Source organism: Crinia signifera, chromosome 1 (assembly GCF_055691185.1).
Source record: "Crinia signifera chromosome 1, ASM5569118v1, whole genome shotgun sequence".
Lineage (NCBI taxonomy): Eukaryota > Metazoa > Chordata > Amphibia > Anura > Myobatrachidae > Crinia > Crinia signifera.
This window is the reverse complement of record NC_139217.1, coordinates 426,339,545-426,357,591: the sequence shown is the minus strand read 5'-3', so window position 1 is coordinate 426,357,591 and position 18,047 is coordinate 426,339,545. Positions and strand designations below refer to the sequence as shown.

General features: G+C 43.9%; 2 protein-coding genes across 3 annotated transcripts; one reads left to right on the top strand and one right to left on the bottom strand.

Annotated features, from left to right (window-relative positions):
* Nucleotides 1-1,452: 1,452 nt before the first annotated feature.
* On the bottom strand, nucleotides 1,453-10,672 carry POLR2I (RNA polymerase II subunit I). Its single transcript, XM_083151939.1, has 6 exons — nucleotides 10,443-10,672; nucleotides 8,807-8,861; nucleotides 6,947-7,020; nucleotides 5,545-5,619; nucleotides 5,389-5,440; nucleotides 1,453-1,599 (listed from the first exon to the last, which is right to left on the bottom strand). The coding sequence occupies exons 1-6, from the start codon at nucleotides 10,499-10,501 to the stop codon at nucleotides 1,537-1,539; spliced, it is 378 nt and encodes a 125-aa protein (XP_083008065.1). The 5' UTR covers nucleotides 10,502-10,672; the 3' UTR covers nucleotides 1,453-1,536.
* Nucleotides 10,590-12,659, top strand: BLOC1S3 (biogenesis of lysosomal organelles complex 1 subunit 3). Of its 2 annotated transcripts, none has more exons than XM_083151938.1 (2): nucleotides 10,590-10,886; nucleotides 11,667-12,659. In XM_083151938.1, the coding sequence occupies exon 2, from the start codon at nucleotides 11,682-11,684 to the stop codon at nucleotides 12,234-12,236; it is 555 nt and encodes a 184-aa protein (XP_083008064.1). In that variant the 5' UTR covers nucleotides 10,590-10,886; nucleotides 11,667-11,681; the 3' UTR covers nucleotides 12,237-12,659. The 2 variants fall into 2 exon arrangements, with proteins under 2 accessions (XP_083008064.1, XP_083008062.1); XM_083151936.1 differs by having other exon boundaries at nucleotides 10,591-10,886; nucleotides 11,663-12,659.
* The last annotated feature ends 5,388 nt before the right edge of the window (nucleotides 12,660-18,047 follow it).

Sequence of the window (18,047 nt, the reverse complement as noted above, 5' to 3'; positions counted from 1 at the left end):
TGACTGTCGGAATCCCGACTGTCGGAGAGTCGTCCGGCACCCGGTAGGTGTGCCTATACTCTATTGCACAGGTTCTCAAACTTGGTCCTCAGGACCCAACACAGTGCATGTTTTGCAGGTCTCCTCACAGAATCACAAATTAAATAATTAGCTCCACCTGTGGATCTTTTAAAATGTGTCCGTGAGTAATGAATACACCTGTGCACCTGCCGGGTGACCTGGAAAATGTGAACTGTGTGGGGTCCTGAGGACAGAGTTTGAGAACACCTGCTCCATTTTTTTTTTTTTTTTTTTTTTTTTTTTTAAGTTTATCCTTAACCTCTTATAAAAAAAAAAAAAAAAGGATTAAATAAAACATTCATTTAAAAACAAAAATCACCACCCGACACCCACGTGAATTATGAGAAAATGACCAAGTTTAGACGACTATTAAAAGGCGGGAAACTTATCACCAAACATTTGAATACGAAGCCCATTGAAAATGACTGTGAAATAAAAGATGTTCAAAAAACTGTAAACTTTTAAAAGACAGGGAAGAATTGAATGGGTGTGGTATATGGTCCTGACAGTAATAATCCCTACTGGCCGGACTCAGACAGCGGGGCAAGCGCAATGAAGCGCCTTGCGGGCTCGCTACGCTCGCCACCTATTCTATTCTCCGGTGGCCGTCGGGACCGAGTGCCAGGGTTTTTATCGGTCGGGATCCCGACTGTCGGGAAACTGTCCGGCACCCGAATTGAATATCACAACATATAAAAGGTTGTGAAATAAAGGGAGAACAGGCGTGAACAAAAGAACAGACCAACATTTGAATACCCCCATAGTCTGTATATCTGTTTATCCATGGCGCAGCTGTTCTCCCAGTGTCAGTCCACAGTGTATATACAGGTGTCTGTAGGGGGTGATTGCTCTGGACTTTATTTTAAATACAATTTTCTGCTGTATTCAACCCAGTGTTCTCCTAAAGGTGCCCATACATGCACAGATATTCGTGTGCTGTTCGTTTTGAACTTTACAGGTGCCATGCGATTTTGGCACTGGAAGGGGATGCGATGCGATGCGATGTACTGTGCAGGTGCAATGCGATTTCAGCCTCTTTTATTTTTTTATTTTTAAGTTAATAGTCACTAATGAACATCGCATCGCATGTACTCCAACTGATGCAATGAAGCACAAAAAGTACTGCCTGCAGATACTTTTTGTGCTTTACAATATTGTACCTGTGGGGACGCGCATCACATCGCATCCCCGCAGGTACACGCTGCGAGTTAAGCCAATGCGATTTGAACTTTAAAAGTTCAAAACGCATGCTAAAATCGCAGTGTGTATGGGCACCTTAAGACTAATGGGAGCTTGAAGAATCATCTTCATCAGATCAACTTACATAAATGTTATATGTATAGTAACCCAGACAAGTGAACACTGTCTTTCCATGCAAAAATACTACACATGAACATTTTCTTGATTTTAATAAAAAAATGACATTTATTCAAAATAAAAACCTCTAAACACAAACTAGATAAACACCCAAGGAGATCACTCTGTCCAGCGATGCCCGCAGTGTGGTGCAGTACAGACATAATACAGTCGCATGGCATCCTAAAATAAAGGGATAAAAAGAAACTGAAATTCATGTCAAATTTAATAACATATATCTAAAATATTTTGGGAAGGCACCGGGCCATCTCTACATCTTACACCAGGGAGTGCCGACTGCTCTACACATTTTCTAGTTTATCATTTATAATATTATATTTATATATGAATAAAGAAGCACAGCGGAAGCCAGTAAATCTTCAATAGAGAGAATATACATGAAATATATTGTTATAGCCTAACCGAGGTATAGAGTCACAATAATAGTAATATGATAATATACTAGAAGACAGAAGGTGAAAATACAGGTTACATAATTCAGCAATTGATAACACACGATAGTTATGTTTCCTTTAAGATTAATGGTTTGTAAGCGATTAATCCATGTAGGCTCTCTCCTCAGAAGAGTGGCATCCCTATCACCCCCTCTCTTTAACAGAGGTGTATGATCAATCATGCCTTAGCGGAGGCTTGACAGATTGTGTTTACTTTCCAGAAAATGAAGCGCTGTACAGATGGATGATCGATATTGATTGCAGCCTCACATACATCGGTAAGACACAGAGGAAGTCTAGGGAGAGAACGGCGGGCAAAGACAGATGATCTGATAGATCACATACATACTCTCACAGGTAAGATGATGGTATTTGGATATTAGCCATTGCGTGGATGTGTAAAGTATCACCGGAAATGAGGTATTTACATGTCACACACATCCACATCTCAGGCAGCCTCGCTTTTGACACCTAACAAGTTCTTAACAGGTTTCTTGCCTTTCCCTGTAATGTCAGATTTTACTAGTATCCTGTGTAAATTACTAGCCTGTAAATAACAGACCGTTAAATCAGTGTTACTCAGATCCAGATCCTTATCGGTTTTAATAATCTGCCATAATTTAACTTAGAAATCTGACTAAATTCAGCTGACGCAGCAACATATTGTGCTACCCAGGGCAATTTCTTACTAATATCTGTTTTAAAATTCATACACACTGGGCGATTTTGCCCAGCATATATGCTGACCGATGATGGGGGGGGGATCACTGGGTTGAAAGACGCCGAACAATTTTCACTTGTTTTAGCGATTTTCCCAGGGATGGATGACTTTCCATAGGACGCTATGGAAAGCCATCTACTCCATCGCTCATCTGCTGATAATACCGGCAGTAGAACAGCTGGGCCAGCGATGATGCAGGATGATACTTACCGCTGTTTTGTACATACTGGGCGGCTTTCGAGCTGAAAGCAGCTCAAATGAGTAAACTTTAGGTTTAGTTTGTAATAAGTCAGATTGGTTCATGGATAGAACCTCCAATTTTGAGGAAATCAAGTTTAATGAGTAACCTCTAACAATAAATTTATCAACGAGAGCATCGATCTGTCTAGGAAGGCAAGGAACCTGTTAAGAACTTGTTAGGTGTCACAAGCGAGGCTGCTTCAGATGTGGATATGTTACCTCATTGACGGTGATACTTTACACATCCAGACAAGGGCTCTAATATCCACATTTACCATCATCTTACCTGTGAGAGTATGTATGTGATCTATCAGATCATCTGTCCTTGCGGCCTCACATACATCCGTAAGACACAGAGGAAGTTTAGGGAGAGAACGGCCGGCCATCGACCATCCATCAGTACAGCGGTCAGAGTGGTTCTAGTGAGCAGTCGGTGGCCCGGAATTTTCTGGAAAGTAAACACAATCTGTCAAGCCTCCGCTAAGGCATGACTGATCATGTACCTCTGTTACAGAGAGGGGATGATAGGGAGAGAGGCTACATGGATTAATTGCTTATAAACCATTCATCCTAAAGGATTGAATGAGACATTACCAGCACCATGTTTTATTATTTGCTGACTTATGTAACATGTATCTTCTGCGTTTTAGTATATTATCATATTACTATTATTGTGTCTCTATACCTCCGTTAGGCTATAACAATATATTTCATGTACCGGTATATTCTCTCTATGTATTATGTTGATCTGTTACGGCAGTCTTATGTGTCTTATGTGTTTATCAACACAGTGGGTATCATGGTGTCTGGGTTACGGTGCGGTGGTGTGATTGCGTCATATGTCTTAGGCGCATGGACATGACGTTATCACGCTGTGTCTGGAATTGCCTACTGGAGGGGCGGCTACACATGCAGGGTGATGGGATATAAGGTATGAGCTTTTTACAAACTGATGTTTTTCCAGATGACAATCTGAGTGATTGAAATGTTGAAGAAGATTTACCGGCTTCTGTTGTGCTTCTTTATTCGAGTTGTGAGTGCCGCATATCAGTGTTCAAGGACCTATTGGGAACTAGGCTCATAGAAGCATATTTAAATAACCAGCTAAAAATCAATAGCGTCATGGACAATATAGCTGCTTATTTCTGCCCCATAGCTAGTCATTAAAACGGCGCAATCTAAGGTTGACAATAAAATATGGCACAGTACAGCCATGGAGAAAATCTCAGTTTAATGTGAATAAAATCCAAATATTGACATAAATAGGATACCTCAACCTGTAAACACCACTAATCGTGCAGTTTCAGGCTCTCTACAGTAGTTGCCTCATGGTTTCCTACCAGAAGGCTGTGTTTTTATCTTTTTGCTGCCCTTACCCTGCCCTCCCTTATATTATTTCAAATATCTTTCTCCATTATTGTTAACCAACGGAATTTGTCAAAACAGGAGTGAAATTTGGCAAGAAAACATTTGCATTCATCATAATGACCTGTAATGTTTGCCTTACATAGGCAATAGAATTTTTTTATTATTATTTGAATTTATATAACAAATGTGAGCAACGCTGGCATTTTTAGTGGATATTTTGCACTTCTCTCACAGATGTTGGCACTCAAAGGGTTAATGTCATTTTCCCAGTATCTGGATGGAAGATGGATGTTATAAACATCCAATAGTTAACACCAGATGGCCGACAGTCGATAAGTTGCCAATAGGTCAACCAAAAGACAAAAAAAATAAGTAAATGGTTTTTCATGATTTTTAGGGTTCGGCTGCGGAAGGGCATGGTTAGAGTTAGCCACCAAGGGAAGGGTTAGATGTAGGGTTAAATCAACACAATTTGCATATGAACACTTTGACCCCGTCAACCTAAATCTATGTTGACCATTAACTGTAGACCATTTGGTCATTGGTTGACATACTGACTGTCCGCGGTCTCTTTGCGCTTTCCTTTTTCTAAACCAAAATAAATGGTTGACCATTAACTGTAGACCATTTGGTCTATGTTGACCATTAACTGTAGACCATTTGGTCATTGGTTGACATACTGACTGTCCGCGGTCTCTTTGCGCTTTCCTTTTTCTAAACCAAAATAAAGCTGTAGAAATAAAATATCTAAATGTGAAGTATTTGTATATCTTATGGCGATCTTAAGCACGTTTTACAAGTAATTGCACTGTATATTGCCTTACTGGCTCGATAATCAATGTGAACCACACGAAGATAAGCTAAAAGCAGGTAGACATTAGCAGCTTGTAGACTTATCACTAGTTCTTGCATTCACGTTCTTGGTATAGTCCGCTACATGACTAGAGGACTGGCGTGTTGTATTCCACCACTACTAAGAAAGAATAAAGTTCTCTCTACATTTATACCTGGGTTGGTTGGTTTTGTATCTAAAATCGCTGCTATAAATCTAGTGACTGAAGTTTCTCCAGCTCCCACAATCTGCTGGCTACTATACTTGGCCCTAAGAGTGGAGTCTTCAGGTAGAGGATACTGTAGGTTGAGGGACAATGCTATGTAAGCTGGAAGAGGCTGAATATAATACAATACCTCAGCTTTGGCGCTGTGAGACTGGAAAAACACAGCTTCTTTATGCCCGCACCTGCATGAGAGAAGTGCATTAGATACAGTCCTGACAACATAAAGTAAGAGACTGTGAGAAAGAACAGGAAGGGACGTTCTGCTCTGTGAGAGGAGGACACTTACTTAGAACAGGGATGATCCTCAGTACGAGGTAGTGTGGGGTCTTGGGACACATCAGCAATAATCTGAGTCAGCTCACTAAGCAAAGACATAGAAATCAGTTGGAGAGCTATAATCATAGGATAACTTATTTTAACAAATGAAAGCACTTCCTCTTACTCTCCAAAAATGATTTAGCTGGAAAAGACTTCATCAGCTACAAACCTCCCAGAACAATCCGGGAAATGCAGGGGGTTTTTTAGGGAGCGCTCCCCACTGGGCAAAGGTTTTATTGGGGAGTGCTCCCTAAACAAAATCCTTTCCCGGGGCTGGGCAGCAGCGCTGAGCACTCCATCAGCTGCTGCCCGACCCTGCCCCCGGCAACCCCGCTGTGTGTGGCGTGATGTTAGCAAGGTCACGCCGCACACAGACGGGGGAAGGAGGCAGGCCCAGGCAGAGGCTGAAGCTGTATGTAGTATACAATACTGGAGGAAAAAGATTCTAAATCGAAACGCGTTGGCTGGCTTTCTGGATCTGCACAACCTCCTTTTTAAACTTTGGACCATTCTATGCTGGACATTTAAACAAAGGTACTGGGTGTTCACTCGCCATCATCTCTAAGCTTATCCGGAGAGTTTATTGGTGTCATTTAGTGTGAGTCTCAATCAACATCTATCACCCACCTTTGGAATATTTTACAGTGTACCTATGGTCTAAGTGTATTTTAATAATTTTTTGGCATAAAAATAATTTTTTTCCAAGCAAAAGAAACCCAGATGTGCTTTGAAAATTCCTGCCAATTGTGAGTTATTGGTACGCTTGCCTCAAAAAGAAACCTTTATATGTTTTATAACATCTTTATTTTGTGAGTGAAAACGTACGCCCAATCTATTTCTATTGAACACCAGGGTGGACTTGGTGAAGGCTATATTATCATTGAGGGGGAAAAAAAAGATACCTTTACGTATTTGAAACACACACTCCTTTTGTGAGTGTGGTACGTTCTATTTCCATTTCCCTTGTATGTTTTGAAGTATAAATACAGTTCTACACATTGTGTTCTTTTCCTTTTTCCGCATATCGACTCACGGGGACGGGAGATTTGAAGAGAACACACACAGACAGCGCTTGAATATATCCTTACTCCTGTTTATTTATCAGAGGCTGAAGCTGAGCACATCACTGACCTCAGCAGCGCTGCCCGACAGGAAGGAGCGCAGGCAGTGGCACTCCTGAGAATTTTCCAGGTTTGCCAGTTTGCACACTGGAGAATAACCCATAAAATTCTCGGAAGTACCAGTGAAGGGGTTAATATAAGTCTTTTGTCACCCCTAACTATTCGATGTCATCATTTTTATAAAGAGCCAGAAATGATCTTCATCACAGTACAAATGGAGAAAATTTCCCACCAAGATACGATACTCACTCTACTTCGTGCGTAATCTTATTAACATATATACAGCTGTTGTCGGCCTCTTGCTGGTAGTCACAGTTCCGGCACTGTAAAGAAAAAGATGTTGCTTAAATAAGTTGCATTATCAGGAAAATAAAGAATGAATCCATTATACAGATATCATAGTCAGAGCACATGGAATATTGCATTTCTTCTCAGCAGGTGGTGCGATTCTGTGGTGTTCTGCTATATTAAACTAGGACCCATGCCATGTACTCTATGGAGAACATAACTTCTAGGCACACTCCAAAAATACAATAAAAGACTTCATGCAACAACTAAAGCATAGCAGAAAGGGGTATTTGGATCCGCACAGACTTAATTCATCTATTCATGCATCTTAAACAGAAACATCATTTGTACCAATATGTTGGACTACCTCTCAATACTTGTTGTAGTCTTGGATTGGTGGTGCGCCTAACACAATCAGTATTGTGACTGAATAAGAAGGGATTTGTTCACCAAGGTGTGAACAGAAAGACAAATGTGCCTTTTTGGGTGCACTCTTTTGACAACTAAAGCATGCAAGAGAGAGTAACAGCCCCATCCCTCATGCTAAATGAAAGACAGGCCACGCTAAGCAGTATTTAAGAGATTAACATGAAGCTTATGTGGTACAAGTAAGGCTAGACGTGGTATAAAGTCAGCGATACAGTAGATGTAACATTTACACAGAGCTGCTGTCTTGCGGGGGATACGGTCGTTATGGTCGACACATCTTAGGTCAACATAAATTGGGTCAACCACTGAAGGTCAACACTGCTTAGATCGACAATGGCAAGGTCAACAGTCAAAAGGTGGACATGAGTTTTTCACCCGACAGGCGGTATTTCATGCCCTACCATCCAGTACAGAGAATAAAATAGTGTGCCGAGCATAGCAAGCCATTGTGCCCGAAGCAAGGCGAGCGTAGTGGGCCATGCAAGGGGACGCGGTACCCTTAGATGGTGTCCATGTTGACATTTTGGACAAAAAAAGTGACAAACTCATGTCGACATTTTAACATTGCCATTGTCGACCTAAGTGACGTCAACCTTCCATGGTCGACCCAACGTATGTCAGCCCAATGATTCATATCTGTCTGAGGAGGCATCTACTAATGCCATGTTCTCACTGCGAGTGAGAAATACACGGCTTTTCCCCGGCATTGAAATGCTGGGGACTGCCGCGCTGGACCCCCGTTCTCACTGCAAGGCAAATTCCCGGGTGAAGAAGTTCTACCCGGGAATTTGCCTTTTAACACGGGTATTTTCACAGTGTGAACGGGTCAACCCGTGTCTGCATACCCGGATCTCAGACACGGGTAAAAAGAAGGGTCACACTGCCGAAAATCCCATGTTAAAAGGAAAATTTCCGGGTCTGCATGCTAGACCCGGGAATTTGGCTGCAGTGGGAAAGGGGTATAAGACAGAATACACCGTGAAGTCACTGGCATGAATGAGGTATATCTGCTTACAATGAATGCACACTGGAAATCATCTCTTCCATCTAATATGATGCTACACTAATACAAAACAGAACTGGCGGAGTTAGAGCACAGGCCTAGATAATTATTACTGCTATGTGGTCTTTAAAGCAGATGTTCCTAGAAATCATTAGCTCCTGGAGGACTGACAGCCACATACAAACAGGGATAAAGGCAGAGCTAGGAGGAGGAGAGGGAGGATTTTACAGTATACACAGAGCTCAGGACGGTATTCCAGGTCACCCATCTATGCTCACTCTGCCCCCATTCACCACCATCATGACTAGCAGTGGAATGAAATGATGCCATCATGTGCTCATTATCCTTGAACAGTCCTAGACTGAAACAGTATACAGTAGCTTACTCACTGCATATAGGAGGATGCGATTCTCTTTGTCTTCTTTAGGGTACAACATGTTGTTGCTACAAGAGAAGAAAAACTTATTAACAGCGAGCACCATCTTACCTCACTGTAATTACCCAGATTTGTTTTATTACCATGTTTATTCCAAAGTGTGAAGTTTCGCTGCATAAAATCAGCTTTTCATCAAATATCCCTGCAGGTATGCTGCAGGGATATTTCAGAGGGATTTGTAGATTTAGGCCAATATTCAATTACTGGTGAAAAATCATCAGGTATTTTTTTTTTTTTTGCTCTATCCAATTTGGACGGCCAAAATTAAACCATTTTTGCCTGAAAACACATGGTTTCAGTGTGTTTTCATTCAGAAAAGACATTGAGGGAAATGTAATAGGATGAGAGAATCAGAATGTGAGATTTGGTAAGAAATCTCAAAAAAAAAATTTCAAGCGGCAATCATTTACAATTCAAAATCAACCAGGTTGATTTGAAGTGTAAATGATTGCCACTTAAAAAAAAAAACCTGGAGATTTCTTACCAAATCTCTCACTTTTTGAATCTCTCATCCTATTACATTTTCCCCATGGTTTCAGATGAAAACAGGGCTGGTTTCAGGGATTTTGCTTCAAAATCCCATAAACTTAATCCCAGAGAAGCTGCAGTTTATTATAGGGACTAATAGACTAGCCCTGCAGGGAAGCAATTATTCCTTATGCCCCTATCCGATTTCCTCTGGGTAGGGGCAACGCAGTGCACAAGTAACCCATAAATATCCCTTTTACACTGAGCAGCAAATTACCCGGTTAAAAACTTCAACCCGGTAATTTGCTGAATAACACAGGTATTTCTTTGGTGTGAAAAGGGCCGACCCTGCTAAAAGGCAGTAATTTGCTGCTTGGTGTGAAAGGGGTATTAGGGATTACATGTGCACTGCATTGCCTCTACCCAGTGAAAATCAATACATAGTGCCCTGCCTCTTTCAAAACCCATGCTGTTCCTCTTGCCTGCCTGGTTTGTAGCTGTCTGCTGGGATGCTTCTAGAACAGGTCTGGTCTGGCATATCAGTGCTGAAATACAGACTGCACTGTGATAGAAGCACCACAGCAGAGAGTGACACCGCAGGCAGGGAAGAGGAACGGCTTGTGTTTTGAAAGATGCAGGTTCTAAAATGAACACTATATGGAAACATGGAGAACAGACACTCATAACACTGATAGTGGTCAGCAATTTCCTTTATTACCTCAGGGCAATGGAGCAGTAATGCTAAGTACTGTGCCGATTGCCATACAGAAAATAGCGAGACCAACATATACAGTGTGGTTTAACAGTGGAGAAAGAAAGGAAGTGGGGGTTTCTGTGTACATTCTCTCTCAGGGGAGCGTTCCTGAGTAGACACCGCACATGCAAAGACCTTTGGGAAAATGCCCTCTGCGCCATCATCCCAATGGTCACTGTGATGCCAAAGTGCTGTGAATGAGTGCAGCATTTGCCATGTGAGCCCACCTGGACCCATACCGCCGGAGCGGTCTGTAAGCAGCTCTCCCGTTATTCTATAATAGTAAAGGAGCTCATGAGATCTCTCCCTGACAGCGGCGGTCACCTGCACATATAATACTGAGTCACACTAGTCGAGACCCCCTCACCATTCCTGGCAGAACCGAATCCCCACAAAGCCCGGCTCGTAGGAACCGTCGACATCCATCTTTAGCTCGGGCGGAAATTAAGAACACTTCCGATGCTAGAATCCTCTGATCCTACAACTCCCCACTTCCGGCTCAGCGTGCCCCACTTCCGGCTCGGACTGGCAAGTTTCCAGCACGTGACAACAGACTCAGCTGACTCTCCCGCTTGCTGCCTTTTTTCCGTTTGGCGCTTGAACCCAATGCTAGTTTGGAAGTCTTGCCCCACTTCCGCCCACACAACCCAGAAGTAGGAGGGGACATTTTCTTCCTGAGAGGTGCGCAGCTGTTTCCGGCAATACATGTCACACCAACTACTGTTGTGGCTACTACTGGCAGCCCACTATCCTCCATCAGCAGCGTGACTTGTGCAGTGCCTGTACTGTAATACACTCCTGGAGGGACAAGGTAATCCATGCTTCACTGCTGGCAGCCGGGGGTGGAGACTGGTGTTCTTCTACTCAGTACAGTGTGGGGTTGCATGTAATATGATACATGCCCAGATATAAACACACTACAGTCGTACAGTATGCTAGGTAACCACTGCTGTATGAACTGGCAGAGCTTCTGGATACTATATTACGTCTCTGAATATAGCTGGAAGAGTGAGCATTACATCTCGGCCATTACTGCAGCAGTATGTGTGGCCCTCCAGCTACACATCCCAGCATGCCTTGCCATAGTTTTAGCATTCCCTAATAGCAAAACTGTGATTAGGCATGATGGGACTTGTAGTTTCTCAACAGCTGGAGGGCCGTAGTTTGGACATGCCTGGCTTATGGTGTACTAGATACCACTTATCTCTAGAAATGAAGCCATCCTCGCTGTCAAACCCCCTCGCCGGCCATTCGCTGTATTCAGTGTTCCGGGACCGGGAAAGCTGGCTGCAATTTGTGGCGAGTCCCTTCATTTTGATGGCCGCACTCACCGTTTCCACCTTACTGAAGAGAACCAGCGAGGTGGAAATGGTGAGTGAAGGGGAGGCAGTTGAATACTGATGGCGAGCACTGTGCGCCATCATAGTTCGCCATCAGAGCATTGAATATACCCCTAAGTGGAAAAGGTGCACTGGGTAAAATTGATGGTGTAGGATTGAATGATAGCCTTTTCGTTTATTTGTAACATTAAGTCATTTGCATATATGTTCCTAACCGTTTACCTTTTTTTTTTTTTTTGTGTTGAAGCCAGTTTTCGGTTTCAAAGATGTCTTCTCGAAGCTTACAAACTGTTGTAAAGGGGGAAGCATCTGAGACTGATGACGAGGAAGAGATGTATGTGACTTCTATCCCAACTGGATCATTCTCTAGTACCTGTGGTGTAAAAATCCAAGGAGAAGCCTCAGAGACTGATGATGAGGATGACAATGTTGCTGAGATAAATGACACACTTTCCATGAAGCTGGATAAGGACCTACCTCCATTGGTGGTCATCAGGAATAAGCAAGAAGGTTCCCCGGTTGGTATGGAAGAGAAACCTATTGTGAATATACAGCAGCCAGGCCGCTACAGCACATTACTACAGCAGAAACTGTTGGAAAGCAATGCTCGTCTGTACCACGACGTCAGCAACACTATACATCAGGTCTATCATACAACCACGAATGAGATCCGAACATTGACCAGTCAGCTTAACCACTCACAAAATGGCATTATTAATGCGTCTCATAGTATCCGACTGGCCCTAGAAGATTTGAAAGGAGTGTGTGAGAAGATTGACATCATAACAAGCTGTAATCTACTTCCTGATATCAAGATCTAATTGCTCTGAACTTTGGTTATTAAGAGTTACAGGGTAAAGCATATAGACTAGTCTAGTGCAGATGAAGGGTAGGGATGACAGCCCATTAATCTGGCTACTTTAACGATGGTCCGAAGGATCGCCCAGGTTTGATAACCAAATTATACAGACTGATTTACAGTCATTTTTTTAGGCTGTGAACGATAATGGTTCACAACTATTGAGTTCTCAGCTGAGCTAAATCACCATTGTTCAGTGTAGTGGCTGCTATAGATCCGTGGGGTAAAAATCTCTTGAAGATTTGCCTTCATCTGCAATTACATGTAGTCTAATTGGGGCATCTACCCAACTAATTAATTGAAAAATTGATTTCTGTTTGCAAAAATACCAGTTGGATGTATTAAGTATAATAACTAAAAGAAAATAAAAAAAACACAAGTATAAGGACTTCTGTCTATTTATATTATATAGATACTGTAGATATATTTTCACAAAGAAAACGTTTGGTGGACAGGTGCTCAAAATACGACTGTGTAGTTCAAGACTTGTCCAAATGGAACAGACCTAATAGTAAAATTAGGTACGCGTAAAATTGGACTACACCTCCCTCCAGAATTAGTACCTTGGATCCAAATGCACACAAATCTGAAAAAAGAGAGAAATGGAGGGGTGCACTGTAGTGCATTAAAAGATAGCTTTAATGACAAAATACTCTGTGGGCTGGTTACCACAATTTCTTCTACGATCCCCATGGCAGCCATAACATTGGGATGTATCCCTTTCCCCATAGATTAGACAGGAGTTTTTTCTCTAGGACCGCCCACCTTGGGTATAACAGCCTCCTCCTCCTTAGCCTCAGTGTCTTTTTTTCCTGTCTCCGTTAGAGAGGACAGAGTAGGAGTCAGTTATTTTACTTTCTAACAGGGCTACCTCCTATACCAGTGGGAAGGAGAGCTTGCGAGGGGGACCAGATTTATCTATACCCCTATGCACAACACCCGTTTTTATGACCAGTCAAATACCTGTCAGACACCAGTCTGGGTGCAGGAGCTGTGGATAAAGTTCGTTTCCAGCTGGACACAACCTACAGGCGCTGTGGTACAGGCGGCAGCAGGGCTGAGGTGATACAGGCTAAGACGCTGTTGGAAACAGCGTGGTGAGCAAGCGGCAGTCCCAGCTGTAAGCCGTGACTGCACGCTGCGGGGATAGACACACTAGGGCGGAAGTACGCGCGGCGTCTACTTCCGCCCAGAACAGCTCCAGTGCGCACTACAACATTGCCCCCGGAAACACGGAGGGGAATGTCTGTTCCGCTCGGCTATCCTGAAAACGGCTGGCGCAGTAATGAAGGAGTTAAGGCGCCATATTTAAACGCAGCAGATAACGCTGTGCTGTGCACACGCTGGACTGCAGAAACAATGGCTGAGATGGAAGTGCCTGCTTCCCCTAAGCTGGACAGTGCCCCTATGAGGTAAGCCCTTAGTGTTTTTGGGGCATTAGATTTCTTTTATTTCTAGCTACTTAGTGTATTCATTGTCTCTTATAGTGTGCCTACAGAAGTTATCCCTGTGCCAAAGAAAAGGTTGTCTAAAAAGAAATACATTGAATCTAACTGCATGTCATGTGATAAGGTGTTCTCTGCGTGTCAAAACAAGTCACTATGTGAAGAATGTGAGACAAGACATAAGGAGCCCATAAAAGAAGTGCCAAAAAAATCAGATCATACGGAGATACTAAAAGAACTGATGGCTTGGATGAAACAAAACTTTGTGTCGAAGCATGAATTCGTCCAGTCACAGACAGCTAAGAGGTCTAGGGCCCTTATTCAGATTCGAGCGGTACGGCCCGCGTGCGGCCGTACCGCCGATGTTTTCCGTCTGCACATGCGCAGAGGTCAATCTGCGCATGTGCAGGCGAATTCGCCGCACATAAATTTACTACGCCGCAAAGGGGGCGTATAGGGGAGTGAGGGGCTTCATGCCCTCATTTCCCTATGTATACGCCCCGCGTTTCATGGGCGTTCCCATGCAAACGCGGGGCGTATGCATGGTAATGAGGCTATGACGCCAGTGATGGGGGCGGAAAGCTGACATCGCCGGATGTCAGCTGCCCGCCCCAATACAAGCTTTCACACGGACGATTGTCCGTGTGCTCTAAGCTTGCGTGAGCGGGGGGAGCGTGCGGCCCTGCCTTCGATGGTCATCGACCATCGAATGCAGGGGGCAGCTCCCAACATGGTGGAGGCGTACGCCCCGCCATTTTCATGCGGATCGGCAGCCGTCCGTGTACGGACGGCCGTGCCGATCCGTCTTGTAGGCGGGGATTCGTCTGGTGCGGTCGGAGCCGCATATGCGGCTCGACCGCACCAACCAGAATAAGGGCCTAGGTCTCAAGCCGGGCTGAGCCAAGAGGAGGGTTCATCCGGCATGGAGGAACCAGATAAAAATTCCACTGATGAGTCAGGAGAAATAGAGGAGGATAGAACCTTTAACCTGGATATAGTGGAGAGCGTTCTAAAGAACATATACAAGGCAATGAACTACCAAGAGGCTGCAGGTACCACTACGGGAAAGGACCCGCTATTTGAGGATAGATCAAAGAAGGGGAGGTCCTTCCCAGTGAATAAGGTAGTGAGGGAAATAATTGCTAAGGAGTGGGTAAATGTTGACAAGAAACTCACCCTTAGTAATAGAGTGGATAAAATGTATCCATACAAGGATGAAGAATTCATGGCGTGGTGCAAGATCCCTAAGGTAGACGCGGCGGTGGCGGAGCTCACGTCAAGGTCTACAATACCGGTGGAAGACGCTGCGGCCTTCAAGGATTCCATGGATAAGAAAGTGGAAACTGCCTTAAGAAAGGTACACACGGCATCTTCAGGGGCACTCAGGTCATCAGTCGCTATTGCCTCAGTATCCCGTGCTCTGAGACTCTGGGCAGCAAACCTACATACGGATGTAGAAGATAAAATATCTAAAACATATATCTTACGCAGTTTAGAGATTATGCAAAAATCTATTGACTACCTGTGTGAAGCGTCACTGGACTCGGTGGCATTTGCATCAAAATCCATGGCAGCCGGGATAACTGCAAGACGAGCACTATGGCTAAAACCATGGAGTGCCGACGCAAATTCCAAAAACAAACTAACAGCATTACCCTTCGAGGGAAACTATTTATTTGGGTCTAAACTTGACGCCATGATACAGAAACTGTCTGGCGGAAAATCGGTCCGGCTGCCACAGGATAGAAGGAATAGGTTTCCCTATCCGGGAACACCTAAACCGTCCTTTAAGGACGCAAGAAGCTACAGGCCTGGAAAGCCATACTATAGAAGAGGGAACCCTAATCTCTCCCGTCAGTCCTTTCGCCAGTCTTACCGAGGAAAATTTCAGTCGGACAGAGGTGGAAGGCTATGACTATCCACTAAACATCAAGATAGGTGCAAGACTATTGAATTTCCCAGAAGTCTGGAAAAGGACGATTGCGGACAGATGGGTCCTGAATATAATTCAGAGGGGCTATTCAATAGAGTTTGCATGTCACCCGAGACAAGACCGGTTTTTAAAATCCAGAACACCAATATTGAAGGAAGAAAGAAGAGAGTTGAAAATAAAGATAGAGCAACTCTTAGAAATAAACGCCATAGAGGAAATTCCCAGGCTACAACACAAGAGAGGCTTTTACTCGAACTTATTTCTAGTGAAGAAACCCAATGGAGAATACAGGACAATCCTGGATCTGAGGGATCTCAACCTGAATATAAAAAAGATAAAATTCAGGATGGAGAGCCTGTCATCCATTCTAACTGGGATAAGGAAGGGAGCGTTCCTAGCGTCAATAGACCTAATGGACGCCTACTATCACATCCCAGTAAACAGATACCACAGAAGGTTCCTCAGGTTCGAAGTGTTAAACAGGCATTTCCAGTTTACTTGCCTGCCCTTTGGGCTAAGAACATCTCCGAGGGTCTTCACGAAGGTTCTAGTAACCTTGATTGCAGAGCTAAGGAAGCAGGGAGTCCTGATTTGGCCATACCTGGACGATCTGCTAATCGTAGGGGATTCGGAAGTAGAAGTCCTACAAGGTCTAGAGTTGACACTATCTACACTAAGGAGACACGGCTGGGTAGTAAACGAAACCAAGAGCCACCTTCTACCAAGTCAGATTATTCAGTTCCCGGGGGTCCTGATAGACACTGTGAATTTCAACATTGCTCTATCACCAGAGAGATGTATAAGAATCCAGGAGATGATAGAAAAGGTCCTGTATTCGAAGAAAGTGACCTTCTTGATGGCCGTACAGTTGCTGGGCATGATGACGTCCTGCATAAAGGTTATACCTTGGGCCCAGGCAAATATGAGAGGGCTACAAGGGTGCCTGTTACCTCTGATCCGAAGAGGGTACGGGGACCATCAGCTTATCACACTGAACGAATCAGTAAGAAGATCCATACTGTGGTGGACAAGGGATCTGGAGAAAAGAAGGTCCAGTCTAGAGAGTCCAAGATATGCGGTAGTAACTACAGATGCCAGTCTGACTGGTTGGGGAGCACATATGAAGAATGCATCAGTGCAAGGAATATGGTCCCTAGAAGAAACTATGAATTCCTCGAACGTAAGAGAACTTCAAGCAGTCTGGGAAGCAGTAAGGCTACTGAAGAATTACATAGTGGGGAATCATGTCAGAATAATGTCGGACAACGTCACGGTGGTCTCACATATAAATCATCAGGGAGGCACCAGAAGCAGGAAACTGATGAGAATATCACAGGATATTATGATATGGGCGGAGAAATACCTTCTCTCGATCTCGGCTATATACATACCAGGAAGGAGGAACGTAGTAGCAGATTTCCTGAGTCGAAAGCTACTAGATCCGGGAGAATGGGAACTGAACGAAGAGGTGTTCAGGGAGATTGTGCAGAGATTCGGACTCCCGGAAGTGGACCTGATGGCTACTTATGCCAACAAGAAGGTGAGGACATTCTGCTCAAGATATTATCATGCCCAAGCAGCAACATTGGATGCCCTCACGATCAGATGGCAATTCAAACTAGGGTACATATTCCCACCTTTTCCCCTGATAAACAAGGTGATAAAGAAGATACAAGAGGACAAGGCAGATCTAGTGGCAATCCTACCATACTGGCCACGGAGGGGCTGGTTCACAAACGCCATGAGGTTATCAGTGCAGAAACCATGGGAACTACCCAACAGACCGGACCTACTGACACAAGGCCCAGTACTACACTCAGAACCCGCGACATTATGTCTAAGGGCGTGGAGATTGAGCGGCAAATACTAAAGAAACATAATCTCTCTTCACAAGTCACAGACATGATGTTGAAAGCCAGAAAAGATGTTTCTTCTCTAGCATACTACAGGACATGGATGAAATTCATCGAATGGGGGCAGTTCTCAGGTGACTATGGTAAGATTTCCACTGGAGAGGTGTTACAGTTCCTCTTTGATGGATTTCTCTTAGGGCTGGCAACGGCCACCATTAAAGCTCAGGTATCAGCGTTAAGCGTTCTGCTAGACAGACCATTGGCGGAAGAAAAGGTGGTAAAGAGGTTCAGCAGAGCCATGAAGAGAGTAAGACCCCCAATCAAGTCGATAGTAGCCCCTTGGGACTTGAACTTACTTCTTACAGTATTAGCCAAGCATCCATTTGAACCACTCATGGACATTCCACTCAAACTGCTTAACTGGAAGGTGGTCTTTCTCGTAGCAGTCACATCTGCAAGGAGAGTGAGTGAACTACAGGCGCTGTGGATCGAGGAACCCTATCTTATCGTGTTCCCAGACAGGGTGGTGCTGAGGACACACC